Genomic DNA, 19,318 nt, shown 5'->3' with positions numbered 1-19,318 from the left:
AAAGACAAGACTCTCGTTAATCTAACCACATTGTTCGATTTCAAAAAGGCTTTACAGCGAAAGCAAAACATTAGATTATGTCAGGAGAGTACCCTGCCAAAAATAATCACACAGCCATTTTCAAAGCAAGCATATGTCACAAAAACCCAAACCACAGCTAAATGCAGCACTAACCTTTGATGATCTTCATCAGATGACACTCCTAGGACATTATGTTATACAATACATGCATGTTTTGTTCAATCAAGTTCATATTTATATCAAAAACCAGCTTTTTACATTAGCATGTGATGTTCAGAACTAGCATACCCACCGAAAACTTCCGGTGAATTTACTAAATTACTCATGATAAACGTTGACAAAATACATCTTATTTTAAGAATTATAGATACAGAACTCCTTTATGCAAACGCTGTCAGATTTTAAAATAGCTTTTCGGCGAAAGCACATTTTGCAATATTCTGAGTACATAGCTCGGCCATCACGGCTAGCTATTTTGACACCCACCAAGTTTGGGGCTCACTAAACTCAGAATTACTATTAGAAAAATTGGATTACCTTTGCTGTTCTTCGTCAGAATGCACTCCCAGGACTTCTACTTAAACAACAAATGTTGTTTTGGTTTCAAATAATCCATAGTTACATCCAAATACCTCCGTTTTGTTTGTGCGTTCAGGTCACTATCCGAAGGGTAACGTGCGAGCGCATTTCGTGACAAAAAGATTCAAAATATTCCAATACCGTACTTAGAAGCATGTCAAACGCTGTTTAAAATATACATTTTTATGCTATTTTTCTCGTAAAATAGCGATAATATTCCAACCGGGCAACGTTGTATTCATTCAAAGGCTGAAAGAAAAAAAATTGAGAAGTCTCGTGAACACGCATCTCAGTCTCACTGTCCCCAGGCTGACCACTCACAAACAGAGCTGTTGTACTTTGCCCAGAGACAGCAGACGCCCCATTCCACTTTCTGGCGGCTTTAGAGAGCCAATGGAAGCCTTAGAAAGTGTCAAGTTACAGCACAGATATTGTATTTTCGATAGAGATGCAACAGAAGGACAACAAATTGTCAGACAGGGCAATTCCTGTATGGAATCTTCTCAGGTTTTGGCCTGCCATATGAGTTCTGTTATACTCAAAGACACCATTCAAACAGTTTTAGAAACTTTAGAGTGTTTTCTATCCAAATCTACTAATTATATGCATATTATCGTTTCTGGGCAAGAGTAGTAACAAGTTTAAATCGGGTACGCTTTTTGTCCGACTGCCCCCTAGCCCCAACGGGTTAAAGGGAAATTACTAAAATGTTTGAACTTCATATTCATCATCTCCAGCACCACCCCACCATCAACACATGTGCAAATGGCGCATTAAAAAAAGAATAGAATTTCCAAAGACATCATTCTATAACGCACTCTTTCCTCTTCACAGTTCCCTCACAATGAGAAACAATATGATTACAATAGTGTTACTCTTTCTTAATGTTATCGAATTCACTGTTACCACTTCTTTTATGAGATGAGGATTAATTGATGGAGTGACTTTAATCTTAGCTGGTCTGAGAGAAGTGATGTGAATTCTCTCCTTTATGTATACATCGATGTGTTTTTAAGGTAGCCAATCGGGTGAAACTCTTCACACAGTCAGAGCAGAAGTAAGGCTTCTCTCCTGTGTGTCTTCTTTGATTAACTTTTAGCTCAGTTGATGTTGTGAAGCACTTCCCACAGTCAGAGCAGGAGTAAGGCTTCTCTCCTTTATGTATACGTTGGTGTGTTTTTAAGTTGCTCTGATTTGAAAAACTCTTCCCACAGTCAGAGCACGCGTAAGGCTTCTCTCCTGTGTGTATACGTTGGTGTGACGTTAAGCCGCTCTGTTGAAAGAAATTCATCCCACAGTCAGAGCAGTAGTAAGGCTTCTCTCCTGTGTGTATTCGCTGGTGACATTTTAAGTGGCCCTGTTGAGAGAAACTCTTCCCACAGTCAGAGCAGCAGTAAGGCTTCTCTCCTGTGTGTGTTCTCCGATGAACTCTCAGCTCAACTGATCTTGTGAAACATTTTCCACAGTCAGAGCAGTAGTAATGCTTCTCTCCTGTATGTATAAGTTGGTGTGACTTTAAGCTGCTCTGTTGAGAGAAAATCGCCCCACAGTCAGAGCAGGAGTAAGGCTTCTCTCCTGTGTGCACATGTTGGTGTTTTTTTAAGCTGCTTGATGAGGTGAAACTCATCCCACAGTCAGAGCAGGAGTAAGGCTTCTCTCCTGTATGCATACGTTGGTGTGTTTTTAAGCTGCTCTGTTGAGAGAAACTCTCCCCACAGTCAGAGCAGGAGTAAGGCTTCTCTCCTGTATGTATACGTTGGTGTGTTTTTAAGTTGCTCTGATGAGAGAAACTCTCCCCACAGTCAGAGCAGGAGTAAGGTTTTTCTCTAGTGTGCACTCGCCGATGAACTGTCAGAGCCTGTGATGACAGTTCATCGGCGAGTGCAATGTGGGCATTGGTGAGACCTCTTAGCTCTGTGATCTTCCTGCTGTTGCTCTCTGGATGTAGAGAATGTCTCAACACGGTGTCCTGTGTGAACAACATCAGAAGAACCAGTCAGTTGGTGTGATATACATATGACTTCACAACAGTAGGCTGTACAATACAGGGAATAAAGCTATTAGGGCTGTCCCGACCCAAAAAATAATCCTGGTCGACCGAGTCGTCTTTTTTTTATTTCGACCAATCGTTCCCTAGTCAAAATGTTTTCATTTTAAAATGTTGGTTTTTCCATATATATGTGTTGAAATTAAATCAACTATATGGAGGCTACTGAGCTTGTCTGACGCTTTAAGCACTGCGATTAAAAATGAAGACACGTAAAATCCTCAAGAGGAAGCTAGAGATCAATATCGCCTAACTAGAAGTAAAAACATCTGTTCCGACTCTCCTCCTCCCGCTGCTGCTGGCCTTCTGTTATGCTCCTGACGTTGCCGGTTGGCAACCTTTTCCATTTGGAGTGGCAGGTTATCGTACCATTTCTACTTATCTGCGTGCCAGTTATGATTTTCATCTGCACATTTTCATGGAACAGTTTCATTTCATTTATAATAAAGTCTTCATATCTCAAATCAATGTCATGTGGTTAATCAAAATTCTATAAAAATGATTCAAATCTAAAAGTAACTAATATTGCCAAAACTAGCTTACATAAAGCCAACAAATAAAAATATTGCAGTCTGCAGGTAGATAATATCCTGATGAAAATAGATATCCTATAAATCAAATTGGCTACACATGGCCTGTCTGCAAGAAACTTGAAACATTCTATCAACTATTAATTTGGTCTGGCCTGTGCTAGCAAACTTGCAACATTGTATAAAATATTTAGGGCCCTCATAGTTTCCTGTGCCAGCGAGCTCCAGACAGACAGAAACAGCTGTAGGCTATTTGCACAAGGGATAAGACGTTTCCACCAGATCAATGCATTACATTTTTTCCCCTTTCATTCTGAGTGGTTATCAAAAGGTAGAGAACAGGATTTTTTTGTAGAAACAGACTTCGCTCACTTGCTGTTTGAGCTGAACATTTTTTATCTGAGAAACTCCACAGTGACGGTGAGTTAAGACAATCAGAAATAGTATCAGATCCCCAAATGGGCAAATTTATAGGCCTACATTTGCAAGCAGGGCAGGTAGCCTATAGGCCTACTTCTATGTGTAATCAGGTCAGCTAGCCTATAGGCCTAATTCTAAGTGTAATCAGGGCCAGGTAGCCTATAGGCCTACTTCTATGTGTAATCAGGGCCAGCTAGCCTATATGCCTACTTCTATGTGTAATCAGGGCCAGGTAGTCTATAGACCTACTTCTATGTGTAATCAGGGCCAGGTAGCCTATAGACCTACTTCTATGTGTAATCAGGGCCAGGTAGCCTATCGGCCTACTTCTATGTGTAATCAGGGCCAGCTAGCCTATATGCCTGCTTCTATGTGTAATCAGGGCCAGGTAGCCTATAGGCCTGCTTCTATGTGTAATCAGGGCCAGGTAGACTATAGGCCTACTTCTATGTGTAATCAGGGCCAGGTAGCCTATATGCCTACTTCTATGAGTAATCAGGGCCAGGTAGTCTATAGACCTACTTCTATGTGTAATCAGGGCCAGGTAGCCTATAGGCCTACTTCTATGTGTAATCAGGGCCAGGTAGCCTATAGGCCTGCTTCTATGTGTAATCAGGGCCAGGTAGCCTATAGGCCTACTTCTATGTGTAATCAGGGCCAGGTAGACTATAGGCCTACTTCTATGTGTAATCAGGGCCAGGTAGCCTATAGGCCTACTTCTATGTGTAATCAGGCCAGGTAGCCTATAGGCCTACTTCTATGTGTAATCAGGCCAGGTAGACTATAGGCCTACTTCTATGTGTAATCAGGGCCAGGTAGCCTATAGGCCTACTTCTATGTGTAATCAGGCCAGGTAGACTATAGGCCTACTTCTATGCATAATCAAGTGTGTGTCCTTACTCAACATTGACAGGAGCACTCTCAACAAAAGACAAATAATAAATTGTAAACTCGTAAATGGAATGAAATAAACCAAAACTTTTTTCTCACAAGCATAGCCAAGGTTGTACGCTCTGCAAACAATGTCCACTCCTACAATGACAAGACTGTAATAATATATTGAATGCATTACCGTAATCAAACAAACATTGTAGATTAGAAATTATGGGAATTAAAAGGTAGGCTAAATGTACTACTGTTGAGCCATGCCCTCCGCAATGCACGAGTCCATTCAGACAGGCGTGAATCAGACAGATGTCTCATGTGTCATACATTTTTTTATATACACAGTATCAATCAAAAGTTTGGACACACCTACTCATTCAAGAGTTTTTCTTTATTTTTACTATTTTCTACATTGTATAATAATAGCGAAGACATCAAAAGTATGAAATAACACATACAGAATCATGTATTAACCAAATAAAGTGAAATCAAAATATATTTTATATTTGAGATTCTTCAAAGTAGCCACCCTTTGCCTTGATGACAGCTTTGCACAGTCTTGGCATACTCTCAACCAGCTTCATGAGGTAGTCACCTGGAATGCATTTAAATTAACAGGTGTACCTGTCTTCCAGCTTCACCTCAGATGGCAGACCAAACAAATGCTTCACAGAGTTCAACAGACACATCTCAACATCAACTTTTCTGAGGAGACTGCGTGAATCAGGCCTTCATGGTTGAATTGCTGCAAAGAAACCACTACTAAAGGACATCAATAAGAAGAAGAGACTTGCTTGGCCCAAGAAACACGAGCAATGGAAATTAGACCAGTGGAAATCTGTCCTATGGTCTGAGGAGTCCAAATATGAGATTTTTGGTTCTAACCTCTGTCTTTGTGAGACGCAGACTAGGTGAAGGGATGATCTCCGCATGTGTGGTTCCCACCGAGAAGCATGGAGGAGGAGCTGTGATGGTGCTTTGCTGGTGACAGTCATTGATTTATTTAGAATTCAAGTCACAATTAACCAGCATGGCTACCAGAGCACTCTGCAGCGATACGCCATCCCATCTGGTTTGCGCTAAGTGGGATTCTCATTTGTTTTTCAACAGGCAAATGACCCAAAACACATTTCCAGGAGTGATGGAGTGCTGCATCAGATGACCTGACCTCCACAATCACCTGACTTCTACCCAACCCAATGGTTCGGGATGAGTTGGACCGCAGAGTGAAGGAAAAGCATCCAAGAAGTGCTCAGCATATGTGGGAACTCCTTCAAGACTGTTGCAAAAGCATTCCATGTGAAGCTGGTTGAGAGAATGCCATGAATGTGCAAAGCAAAGGGTGGCTACATTGAAGAATATAAAATCTAAAAAATATTTTCATTTGTGTGTCCAAACTTTTGACTGGTACTGTATATAAGCAATGTATATATTTGCCGCTGCTCGATTAAAAAAAGCTTAGCCTGTTGGTCTACTATCTATCGACCAAACAATCGACCAGTCAACTAAATGGGGTTGGCCCTAAAAGCTGTTCAACAGTTGAGGGCAAAAAGGGGTGAATATTATGAGTCAAATCATCCTCCACTCACTATCACAAGGGTTAGAAACTACAGACTCATTTCATATCATCCTCCACTCACTATCACAAGGGTTACTAACTACACAGACTCATTTCATATCATCCTCCACTCACTATCACAAGGGTTAGTAACTACACAGACTCATTTCATATCATCCTCCTCTCACTATCACAAAGGTTAGAAACTACAGACTCATTTCATATCATCCTCCTCTCACTATCACAAGGGTTAGTAACTACACAGACTCATTTCATATCATCCTCCTCTCACTATCACAAGGGTTAGTAACTACACAGACTCATTTCATATCATCCTCCTCTCACCATCACAAGGGTTAGTAACTACACAGACATTTCATATCATCCTCCACTCAATATCACAAGGGTTAGTAACTACACAGACATTTCATATCATCCTCCACTCACTATCACAAGGGTTAGAAACTAAACAGACTCATTTCATAGAACTTGTTCAAGGATGTGTTATGTCAGATTTACAGAATTAAACCTATCAATAACTTATGGAGGTCTAATTTATGAAGATAACTTAGAGATAGAACCTGCTCTTACCATCATAAACAGATTCCCCAATCTTCTCCTCCTCTTCTTCATCTTTAATGATGACATTCAGCTCCAGTGTTTGACTGCAGTCTTCCAGCTTCACTGATGACATCTCTGGATCCTGCAGTGCAAACTGGGCTCCACTGTCACAATCAGGACCCAGTAACTGTAGATTGGGTTTGTCCTCACTTTTGATGTTACCGGCCTCAGATATAATCGGAGTTGGCCTGTAGTAATGAAGAGAAAATGGCCCCCAAAAAGTTATTGTCTTCACAGTTCTGGTACTTTCTTTATTCTCAAAAAATTATATTAGATCAGGTAGCTAAACATTGAAAACAAACAATTTATTCATTTCACATTAGACAAAGTGCACACTTTAAATTACAGTGCACATAACCTATAGTATATTTCCTAAATTCACATAAATGCATAAATTAGTCAAAAACCATTTAGTACAAGGTTGCAGTATGTTTTAGGCAGCATTATGTACTATTTTCCTGAATAGCCTTGTCTTCACTGAACTATTTAACTCCAATTGTATTTCCCGTTCACACCATAGTAACATTTATAGATAAGATGGAAACAACTGAATGTGTCTGAATATTAGTACACATGTAGAAAACTGATAATCATTACGTTCTGCTTCAAAACAGTAGTGCAACCTTGAAATTGTCTCTCTCATGCACCTGCACTGCTTGAGCAGAAGTCCGTTGACACCACAGAGTTAGCGCCACCTGCAGTGCTGGAGTCCTGAACCAATTAGTGTCATTCAGTTATTGGCCACTAGATGGCGATGTTAAATATTTACAAACCATAGCACCTAATTTGAAGAAGACAAGGCACTAATAATTGGCTGATTACTCCTAACCGTTAAGAATCCCCACCCATTTGACTACTTTAAAATGGTGGAAACCCTCAATGACAATGTCCATGGTAAAATGGGTTACATAGAGGTTGAGTCTTCTATCCATCTCTATGCTTGCCGCAGATACAGGCCGGTCCTGGCTGAAATACCGCCCTCCTCCTATGAACTACAATAGTCCTAGTAAGCAAAAAAAATTCTAAAATACTTATTTTTCCAAACGTTGAAGTTAGATTCATTTTAGGTTATGAATGAAAGTTGAAAAGTTATATCTGCACGTTTAAAATAAGTATTTTCTGGACGTTGAAATCAGTTAATTGAAAGTTGAAAAGACGTCTTGAGTACACAACATTAGAGTAAAGTAGGGTACAATACAGTACATTATACTCTACTATACTCAGGGCTGAGCAATATATATAGAATTAATTCAAAGGTATGTTTTTGCGCAACATTCCAAATGCCTGTATTTACTTTCATTTCTGTGAGTGTTTATGTCCGCTTGTTGTCAAATTGTATTTTTGGTCTTGTCTCCTTCGCTCCTCTGTGCCGTGTGCACCTTCCCATTTACACCAGAGATCTGTATATAATGACAAGATGCACGTCTTCACCCTAACAATGGGAGTCGATGTCCCAAAGGCAGGAAGGCAGGCAACAAGCTTAGGTCCAAAACAAGCCCATAGAAACATATTGGGCTTATTCTGGACAGAATTTAGCGAGAGTGAAACCTCTTGCTTCTCTATGACTTACACACACCAAGCCCCTCCCCCTGACTTTCATGTCAACAAAGTTGACAAGCGGTTTAAAATAGCTATTTACATTTGTGGTTTGGTCCAAAAGAATGGTTCATATGGACACCAAAACACACTGAGACATTATTTTACTATAATAGAGAAGTTACCTTTTTTTATCAATACCCTTTTTATGTCTCAACTACTCAGATTGAGAGCAGAGCTACACTACTAAAACGGGAGTATCAATGAACATTGATGCTAGAAAATGAATGATCAGTTTGTCTCGCACGGTATTGGTACCGCTAGCAGTATTTTAGTCAAAGCCCATCATACCAGATGTCCAGTCTGTGTACCGCTAGCAGTATTTTAGTCAAAGACCATCATACCAGATGTCCAGTCTGTGTACCGCTAGCTGTATTTTAGCCAAAGCCCATCATACCAGATGTCCAGTCTGTGTACCGCTAGCAGTATTTTAGTCAAAGACCATCATACCAGATGTCCAGTCTGTGTACCGCTAGCTGTATTTTAGCCAAAGGCCATTATACTAGCTGTCTAGTGTGTTTATTATTATTATACCTTTTGGGGGGTGGTAGATCAGCTTTAATATTGCAGATAGATTGTGGCTTCCATCAATGTAATTGTCTGCATCATTTCCAATAACCCATAAAAAAACATAAATATACCCAGCACCAGTCAAAAGTTTGGGCACATCTACTCATTCAAGGGGTTTTCTTTATTTTACTATTTTCTACATTGTACAATAATAGTGAAGACATCAAAACTATGTAGTAACCAAAAATAAGTGTTAAACAAATCAAAATATATATTATATTTGAAATTCTTCAAAGACACCATTTGCCTTGATGACAGCATTGCACACTCCTCGGCAAACTTAATGATGGTGTTGGAGTCATGCCTGGCCATGTAGTCATGAGGGAACGGGGAGTACAGGAGGGGACTGAGCACGCACCCCTGACGGGCCCCCGTGTTGAGGATCAGCGTGGCAGATGTGTTGTTACCTACCCTTACCACCTTGGGGCAGCCCTTCAGGAAGTCCAGGATCCAGTTGCAGAGGGAGGTGTTTAGTCTCAGTGTCCTTAGCTTAGTGATGAGCTTTGAGGGCACAATGGTGTTGAACGCTGATCTGTAGTCAATTAATAGCATTCTCACGTAGGTGTTCCTTATGTCCAGGTGGGAAAGGGCAGTGTGGAGTGCAAAAGAGATTGCATCATCTGTGGATCTGTTGGGGCGGTATGCAAATTGTTGTGTGTCTAGGGTTTCTGGGGTAATGGTGTTGATGTGAACCATGACCAGCCTTTCAAAGCACTTCATGGCTACAGACGAGAGTGCTACGGGTTGGTAGTCATTCATGCAGGTTACCTTAGTGTTCTTGGGGACAGGAACTATGGTGGTCTGCTTGAAACATGTAGGTATTGCAGACTCAGTCAGGGACAGGCTGAAAATGTCAGTGAAGACACTTTCCAGTCGGTCAGTGCATGCTCTGTGTACATGTCCTGGTAATCTGTCTGGCCCTGCGGCCTTGTGAATGTTGACCTGTTAAAAGGTCTTAACTCACATCGGCTACGGAGAGCGTGGTCACAGTTGTCTGGAACAGCTGATGCTCTCATGCATGCTTTAGTGTTGCTTACCTCGAAGTGAGCATAGAAGTAATTTAGCTCGTCTGGTAGGCTCATGTCACTGGGCAGCTCGCGGCTGTGCTTCCTTTTGTAGTCTGTAATAGTTTGTGAGCCCTGCCTCATCCTTGTAAGCAGGAATCATGAGGATAGAATTATGGTCAGAGTTGCCAAATAGAGGGCGAGGGAGAGCTTTGTACACGTCTCTGTGTGTGGAGTAAAGGTGATCTACATTCGTTTTTTTTCGCATCCGTGACATGCTGGTAGAAATGGGACAGAACGGATTTCAGCTTTCCTGCATTAAAGTTTCCGGCCACTAGGAGTGCTGCCTTTGGATGAGCATGTTATGGCCTTATACAGCTCATTGAGTGCAGCCTTACTGTCAGCATTGATTTGTGGTGGTAAAAAGACAACAACGGAAAAATAGACGAAAACTCTTGGTAAATAGTGTGGTCTACAGCTTATCATGAGATACTCTACCTCAGATACCACCCCTTGTCTTACAAAAGGCAGCTGTTCCATCTCGCCGATGCAGCGCAAACCCTGCCAGCTGTATGCTATCTGTGTCATCGTTCAGCCACGACTCGGTGAAACATTAGACATTACAGTTTATTTGTGATCGAAGCTCGTCTATTTTGTCATCCAATGATTGTACGTTGGCTAAAAGGACTGAGGGTAGAGGCAGATTACCCACAAATAATGCAAAAAAAACAACAATAGCACAATTGGTTAAAAAACCATAAAACGGCAGCCATCTACTCCGGCACCATTCTTCTCCATTTTAAATTAAGTAACAACATTCTAACCATGTTTAGTGTTGCCTAGTACAAATTTGAAATGATTACACTATTTTGTATCTGTTTATTACTTTCAATTAGGGAATTTTATGTTGAGGGAGAACCGCAAATTCTACTATTGTGGCTAATCGTTATTGTAGCTATCTTCACATAGGTAGGGACAAGCAGGTACTAGGGCTGAGTCCAGCAGGAGGACGGAGACGTTGGCCACATTCAGATAGAAATGAATTATGTAGAACAAACATGCCTCTGATTCTAAGGGATCATGTCAGTTCTATTCAGGGAATTTCTATCTGCAACTTTCCACAAAGTTTTTGTACTGTACATCCCCAGGCGAACCCCACTGAGTTACGTATGAACCTGGAAAGCCTCACAAATTAACGTGTGGTGGAACCCGCTCCGTGTGCTTGTAAAATATTTTTTATCACGTTCTTCACTCACTCGGTTTGACAGACAAATTACACAAAACCTTTTCCAAACGTGATAATATCTTGAAGGATGTGTTAACTAATAGGTTGTGACGTTCTTTCGATATTAGACAGTTTAAACGTGCTATTACATACCTGTAGAAATAAAGCGAAACGCACAACACCGTTCTGTCGTTTTCTTTATTCCGAAGAATGGTGGCAGGCTACCCGGAACTTCCTGTTTCTCACTACCGTAGTGCAACAGCGACATGTATTGGACTGATGGACTAACTACTGCTGAAGCATGTCAAATATAAAAGTGAACTTGATTAGCAAGACAAATAAACCTTGGTTTAAAAAAACTAAAGGGTGTCTGTTTTAATGTGTAAGTTTTTCAAACATTACATGTTATACATTATATGCATTGTAGATGGTCTCTGTGGAAGGCCACAGAGATAATGCCAGTTTAATAATGTTTACATATCCTGCATTACTCATCTCATATGTATATACTGTATTCTATACTATCTATTGCATCTTAGCCTATGCCGCTCTGACATTGCTCAACCATATATTCATATATATTCTTATTCCATTCCTTTACTTAGATTTGTGTGTATTAGGTATTTGTTGGGGAATTGTTAGATATTACTTGCTAGATATTGCTGCACAGTCGGAACTAGAAGCACAAGCATTTCGATACAATCGCAATAACATCTGTTAACCATGTGTACGTGATCAATAACATTTTATTTGGAAGATCAAGAACCTCATCCACCCGAGCCACGGCCTGTTCACCCTGCTACCATCTAGGAAGCGGAGACAGTACAGGTGCATCAAAGCTTGGACAGAGAGAATGAAACCACTTCTATCTCCAAGCCATAAGACTGTTAAACAGTCATCACTGTTTTGATTTTGAGAATATTGGTGACTAGCAACTTGGCTTGTCCCAATGTAGAGGTGTCATGACATGTATTGTGTAGATAAATACAGATATATTTATTTGAATGTTATGGATTAAACAAAAGCATTATATTTACTGTTAAGAACCCCAAAACTACAATGATTCAGTAGATAAATAAAGTTACAGTACTCTAGCAGGTCTCACAGCTGCTTATGCTGATAAAACATGTTAGAAAACAGGTCAGATTTAGCTTTGTGATGCTCATTTCAACTTCCTGTCTTGTTTAGCTTCAGAAAAACAGCAAATATGTCACTTGAAACATCGTTCTTTGGTCATTTATAATACAAAAGAGAAGAGTTTGACCAGTACAAATATACAAACTTTATTTTTCATTGGCAGATAAATTAAGCAGGTTTCAATTAAGTTATCCAAACCTATTCATCATTAATGACTAAAATAACTCATCCATTTTAAAATACAATTTAATAAACAAAAAGTATCCACCCAAATTAATGGTGAAAACTGATCTTCACACTATTTCTATCTGATACATGTTGTGTCTACCAGCTCATTCCCACAGAAAACTGCAGAGGGAAGCAGTACCACCCAATCAACCAACCTCATGGAGGATATTCAATCATAAGGGCAAATCCAAGGTAATCTCAATATCTTTACAGAATAAGCTAACAAAACACACCAAATCTGACCAGGTGCACACTGATCAGTAAAGTAAAGAGGCTAACATTCTATAATGCTCCCTTTCCTCTGCACAGTTCTCACAATGAGAAACAATAGGATTACAATAGTGCTCTACGATTTCTTGATAATTAAGTGATGGAATGATTTTAATCTTAGGTAGTCAAAGAACAGATGAGGAATCTCACATTTATGTATGTTGGTGTCTTTTTAAGTGGCCATGTTGAGAGAAACTCTTCCAACAGTCAGAGCAGGAGTAAAGCTTCTCTCCTGTGTGTATATGTTGGAGTGTTCTTAAATTGCTCTGATGAGAGAAAATATTCCCACAGTCAGAACAGGCTTCTCTCCAGTGTTGAATGATGAACTGTCAGATCCCTTGATATTTTGCAGCTCTTCCCACAGTCAAAGCAGGGATAAAGATTCTACATTGTCTGTATTTTTAGGTGTATTTTTAGCTTTGATAGAAATGGGAAAATCTCCTCACAATGTGGGCAGTGGTGAGACCTCTTAGCTCTGTGATCTTCCTGCTGTTGCTCTCTGGATGTAGAGAATGTCTCAACACGGTCTCCTGTGTGAACAACATCAGAAGAACCAGTCAGTTGGTGTGATATACATGTCAATCAAATTTATTTTATAAAGCCCTTTTTACATCTGCAGTTGTCACAAAATTCTTTACAGATACCCTAACCTAACATATAAGGTGTAAAAGAAACACCTAAATGAGGTTGACAGAAACCAGAAGCTTCCAGGTTTCAGGCTTTGGCTTCCTCTCTGCCTTCTTCCTGAAAAACGGATGCTCCCAGTGTTTGTTGACTCCGCTGAGGGTGCAGGTACCGAGACTAAAACCCCAAAGGGCAAGCAATGCAGAAGCACAGTGGCTTGTAAAAACTCCTTAGAAGGAACCTAGGAAAAACCTAGAGGGGAACCAGGCTCCGAGCAGTGGCCACTCCTCTTCTGGCTGTACTAGGTGACAAATGACTTGATATACAGTGCCTTCGGGAAGTATTCAGACCCCTTGACTTTTTCCACATTTTGTTGTTACAGCCTTATTCTAAAATAGATTAAATCGTCCCCCCCTTATCAATCTACAGTCAAGGCCAAAAGTTTTGAGAATGACACAAATATTAATTTTCACTAAATCTGCTGTCTCAGTGTCTAGATATTTTTCTCAGATGTTACTATGGAATATTGAAGTATAATTACAAGCATTTCACAAGTGTCAAAGGCTTTTATTGACAATTACATGAAGTTGATGCAAAGAGTCAATATTTGCAGTGTTGACCCTTCTTTTTCAAGACCTCTGCAATCCGCCCTGGCATGCTGTCAATTAACTTCTGGGCCACATCCTGACTGATGGCAGCCCATTCTTATAGTGCCATCGGAAAGTATTCATACCCCTTGACTTTTTCCACATTTTGTTACGTTACAGCCTTATTCTAAAATAGATTAAATAGTCCCCCCCCCCCATCAATCTACACACAATACCCAGGTTTTTAGAAATTGCAATTATTTATTTATTTTTTACCCGGAAAGATCACATTTTCAGACCCTTTACTCAGTACTTTGCTGAAGCACCTTTGCCAGCGATTACAGCATCGAGTTCTCTTGGGTATGACACTATGTACACATGTATTTGGGGAGTTTTTCTCCCATTCTTCTCTGCAGATCCTCTCAAGCTCTGTCAGGTTGAAAGGGGAACGTTGCTACAAAGCTATTTTCAGGTCTCTTCAGAGATGTTTGATCGGGTTCAAGTCCAGGCTCTGGCTGGGCCACTCAAGGACATTACAAAACATGTCCCGAAACTACTCCTGCGTTGTCTTGGCTGTGGCAGAGTGACCATCAGGCTCTTGCTCACCTCCCTGACCAAGGCCCTTCTCTCCTGCTTGCTCAGTTTGCCCGGGCTGCCAGCTCGAGCGAGCGTCTTGATGGTTCCAAACTTCTTCCATTTAAGAATGATGAAGGCCACTGTGTTCTTGGGGACCTTCAATGCTGCAAACATTTTTGGTACCCTTCCCCAGATCTGTGCCTCCACACAATCCTCTCTCTGAGCTCTACGGACAATTCCTTTGACCTCATGGCTTGGTTTTTGCTCTGACATGCACTGTCAGCTGTGGGACCTTATATAGACAGGTGTGTGCCTTTCCAAATCATATCCAATCATATGAATTTACCACAGGTGGACTCCAATCAAGTTGTAGAAACATCTCAAAGATGATCAATGGAAACAGGATGCACCAGAGCTCAATTTCGAGTCTCATAGCAAAGGGTCTGAATATTTATGTAAATATGGTATTGATGATACATTTTTTTTTTTAAAGAATTCTAAAAACCTGTTTTCACTTTGGCATTATGTTATACATTATATTGTGTGTAGATTGTTGAGGAAAACGTTTTATTTAATCAATTTTAGAATAAGGCTGTAACGTAACAAAATGTGGGAAGAAACCAAGGGGTCTGAATACTTTCCGAATGCACTGTAGCTAATTTAGAAAAACGGGATTGTCTTTTTCTCCGCTTTTTAACATTACAAATAACAATGGAAATCAACAACTCTGTGTCTGTTGTCATATGTTTCTTTCTAGTAAGCCTTTCCCATCCTGGAGTCTGAGACCTTGTGGAAATCATTGGTAGAGAAGAATGTATGACAATTTAGACACTACGTTACCCTACAGTAGTTATCATCATCATGCTTTGCATAGTTTAAGACTGTAGCTAGCTAGGCCTTGATAACTAGTTATTGTGTTATCCAGCTAGCTATAAAATTGCATGCTAACACGAAAGATTTGTATAACTAACCCAAGATAGACCCCACCCTGTTGTTTCCAATGGGGGACTTTTATTATGAAGTCAAACCGTAAATAGACTGTTGTGGATAATCGTTATTGTGGCTAGCTTCACACAAAAGTGAGCCCAGCTAGCTAGCGAGTAGCGACCACAACATAGCTATTTGCCAGCTTTATGTTAGGTAATTTAGCTACAGTGGCTAGTAAAGGTTAGAAAACTATCTAGCGTGCTAGCTAATCCAAACAAAACTCAACATACTACATGGTAAATCTATTCTGTACAATGTGCTATGGTAACTTGTTAGCTAGCTAGCATAGTTGGTAGGCCTAGCATTAACGCCAGCTTCCGTTAGCTAGCTAGCCTTCCGTTAGCTAGCTAGCCTTCCGTTAGCTAGCTAGCCTTCCATTAGCTAGATAGCGAACAGTTGCCAAATGCTAGCTAGCTTGTTAACGTCCTATGCTAAACCCTCCAGCACTATTCATGTATTCACTAAAGGGTAATCTATCATATCCAGATTTTTCACGCTGACCTTCTCGACCCCTGTTCTAAAGAAAATCATGTACTTTTTACTCAATACATTTTCCCTGACACCCAAAATTACTCATTACAGTTCGAATGCTTAGCAGGACAAGAAAATGGTCCAATTCACAGTTACCAAGAGAACAACCCTGATCATCCCTACCTCCTATTTTTTAAATTGTGCCATCTGGTTTGCTTAATATAAGGAATCTGAAATGATTAATGCATTGACTTTTGCAACTTAAGTATATTTAAAACCAAAAACTTTTTGACTTTTACTCAATGAGCATTTTACTGGGTGACTTTCTATTAAGGTATCTTTACTTTTACTCAAGTATGACAACTGGGTACTTTTTCCACCACTGGCTATTGGTTCACTGTAATTACAAGTAAGTACCCCCCAAGATAGGCTTCATTATAACTGGTCAAATCCAGTGTAACACCTAGTATTATATTGTACTTGTGCAGATATTAAATATACTCTGTGGTGTACTAGTGTATTTGTTATGTCACTTCCACAAGCTTTAAATTGAGGGCCAGGTTGTCAGGGTGGGTAATGTACTGTATAGGTACACATTAATTACTCCTAAAGATACACTTCACTTTAACTAGCTAAATCCGTGTAAGAAGTAGAATTTAGCCAAACATTACATGTGCTTTGAACGTTTCTTATTCCTCATCTGGAATGAGACTTGTATTATATTTGTTTTCGTAAACTCAACCAAGTTAACCCAGATCATCCGCTTTATTTTGGGGGCTAGTGCAAGCAACAGCGTTGACTGTAGATATATTTTGAACAGTGCACATTAATGTTTAAGTTATTAAATGTTTTATTTTACCAGGGAAGTTGACTGAGAACACATTCTCATTTACAGCAACAACCTGGGGAATAGTTACAGGGGAGAGGAGGGGGGATGAATGAGCCTGGAAGCTGGCGATGATTAGGTGGGGATGATTAGGTGGCCATGATGGTATGAGGGTCAGATTGGGAATTTAGCCAGGACCCCGGGGTTAACACCCCTACTCTTACAATAAGTAAGAGAAAGGTAGCACAATCTTCCTCTCTGGTTCCATTCCCTAATAGTAAGTGGGTCATTGTTGATTGTTGGTGGTAATGCTGTCCCTGGACATTGGTACCATATAAAACACTTTAAAATGACAATACTTTTTTTCTCTTCATTTTATTTAACTGTTATTTAATAAGAAACATATGTAAGTCCTTTATAATACAAAACATCTATTTGTGTGCATTGTAGCAATTACTGGTGGCTAGCAAATTGGCTTGTCCCCATGGTGATGTGTAAAGGTGTAGTGACATGTTTTGATTAGATAGACATGTAAATTATTTTGAATGCCATGAATTAAACAAAAACATGTATTTTCTGTATAGATAACCCAAAAAACAAAGGTTGACCAGCACAAATTAATGTACAATGTTTATTTTTCATTAGCAGATCAATTAAGTTCATTACAGTTATCCAAATGCATTAATGATCAATGACTAAAATAATGAATCTATCTAGTTTTAAAAGACAATTTAATAAACACGTAGTAGTTTCATAGCCTGTGTATCATTAAACAAAAGTCATTATGTAGTAAAAAAAGAACTGACACCACCTCTATCTGATACATGTTGTATCTACTAACTCATTCCCACAGAAAACTGATCATCACACCATCTCTATCTGATACATGTTGTATCTACTAACTCATTCCCACAGAAAACTGATCATCACACCATCTCTATCTGATACATGTTGTATCTACTAACTCATTCCCACAGAAAACTGATCATCACATCATCTCTATCTGATACATGTTGTGTCTACTAACTCATTCCCACAGAAAACTGATCATCACACCATCTCTATCTGATACATGTTGTGTCTACTAACTCATTCCCATAGAAAACTGATCATCACATCATCTCTATCTGATACATGTTGTGTCTACTAACTCATTCCCACAGAAAACTGATCATCACATCATCTCTATCTGATACATGTTGTGTCTACTAACTCATTCCCACAGAAAACTGATCATCACATCATCTCTATCTGATACATGTTGTGTCTACTAACTCATTCCCACAGAAAACTGATCATCACATCATCTCTATCTGACACATGTTGTGTCTACTAACTCATTCCCACAGAAAACTGATCATGACACCATCTCTATCTGATACATGTTGTGTCTACTAACTCATTCCCACAGAAAACTGATCATCACACCATCTCTATCTGATACATGTTGTGTCTACTAGCTCATTCCCACAGAGAACTGCAGAGGGACAACTTGGTGTCAGAGCAAAATGTATTGTATGTAAAAAATAAATTTAAAAATAAAATAAAAACACAGCGCACAATTTAGTATTTTACGGTATGTTATGTTACATTGGCCTATAACTGTAATACGATTTGTAGGATGTATAGTATGTTACGAATTAGATTTCGTACAATATGTTACGAATTTGCTATACGTATGATATTTTACGTATTCCAATTTGTTGTTGCTAACATTAACATGCTATATATACAAAAGTATGAGGACACCCCTTCAAAATAGTGGATTTGTCTATTTCAACCACACCCTTTGCTGACAGGAGTATCAAATCGAGCACACAGCCATGCATTCTCCATAGACAAACATTGGCAGTAGAATGGCCTTGCTGAAGAGCTTAGTGACTTTCAATGTGGCACCGTCAGTTCATAAAATTTCTGCCCTGCTTGAGCTGCCCTGTTCAACTGTAAGTGCTGATATTGTGAAGTGGAAATGTCTAAGAGCAACGGCTCAGCTGTGAAGTGGTAAGCCACACAAGCTCAAAACACAGGACCGCAGAGTGCTGAAGAAGCATGTAAAAATTGTCTGTCCTCATTTGCAACACTCACTATCAAGTTCCAAACAGCTGCTGGAAGCAACGTCAACAAGAACTGTTCATTGGGAGCTTCATAAAATGGGTTTGCAGCACATGGCCAAGCAGCAGCACACATGCCTAAGATCACCATGCACAATGCCAAGTGTTGGCTGGAGTGGTGTAAAGCTCACCGCCATTGGACTGACGCAGTGGAAACGTTCTCTGGAGTGATGAATCGCGATTCATCATCTAGCAGTCTGACGGACGAATCATCTGGGTTTGGTGGATGACAGGAGAACGCTACCTGCCCCAATGCATAGTGCCAACTGTAAAGTTTGGTGGAGGACGACTAATGGTCTGGGGCTGTTATTCATGGTACGGACTAGTCCCATTAGTTCCAGTGAAGGGAAATCTTAACGCTACAGCATACAATGACATTATAGATGATCCTGTGCTGCCAACTTTGTGGCAACAGTTTGGGGAACGCCCTTTCCGGTTTCAGCGT

The 19,318-nt window shown here is 40.0% G+C and overlaps 1 protein-coding gene across 2 annotated transcripts; it reads right to left on the bottom strand.

The window, feature by feature from the left end:
• Nucleotides 1–1,092: 1,092 nt before the first annotated feature.
• LOC106592466 (zinc finger protein 239) lies at nucleotides 1,093–13,188 on the bottom strand. Of its 2 annotated transcripts, none has more exons than XM_014183818.2 (3): nucleotides 13,138–13,188; nucleotides 6,632–6,849; nucleotides 1,093–2,569 (listed from the first exon to the last, which is right to left on the bottom strand). In XM_014183818.2, the coding sequence occupies exons 2-3, from the start codon at nucleotides 6,686–6,688 to the stop codon at nucleotides 1,553–1,555; spliced, it is 1,074 nt and encodes a 357-aa protein (XP_014039293.1). In that variant the 5' UTR covers nucleotides 6,689–6,849; nucleotides 13,138–13,188; the 3' UTR covers nucleotides 1,093–1,552. The 2 variants fall into 2 exon arrangements, with proteins under 2 accessions (XP_014039293.1, XP_014039292.1); XM_014183817.2 differs by lacking the exon at nucleotides 13,138–13,188 and adding an exon at nucleotides 11,210–11,312 and having other exon boundaries at nucleotides 1,096–2,569.
• Nucleotides 13,189–19,318: the final 6,130 nt, after the last annotated feature.

Source organism: Salmo salar, chromosome ssa16 (assembly GCF_905237065.1).
Source record: "Salmo salar chromosome ssa16, Ssal_v3.1, whole genome shotgun sequence".
Classification (NCBI taxonomy): domain Eukaryota; kingdom Metazoa; phylum Chordata; class Actinopteri; order Salmoniformes; family Salmonidae; genus Salmo; species Salmo salar.
Note: the sequence above shows the minus strand (reverse complement) of the source record. Positions and strands in the feature narration are given on the sequence as shown.

Coding starts and splice junctions, on each gene's coding strand:
- LOC106592466 (XM_014183818.2), bottom strand. CDS start 6,688: ATGTCATCATTAAAGATGAAGAAGAGGAGGAGAAGATTGGGGAATCTG. Junction 2,570..6,631: donor TGGGGAATCTGTTTATGATG/GTAAGAGCAGGT, acceptor TTGTTCACACAG/GACACCGTGTTGAGACATTC.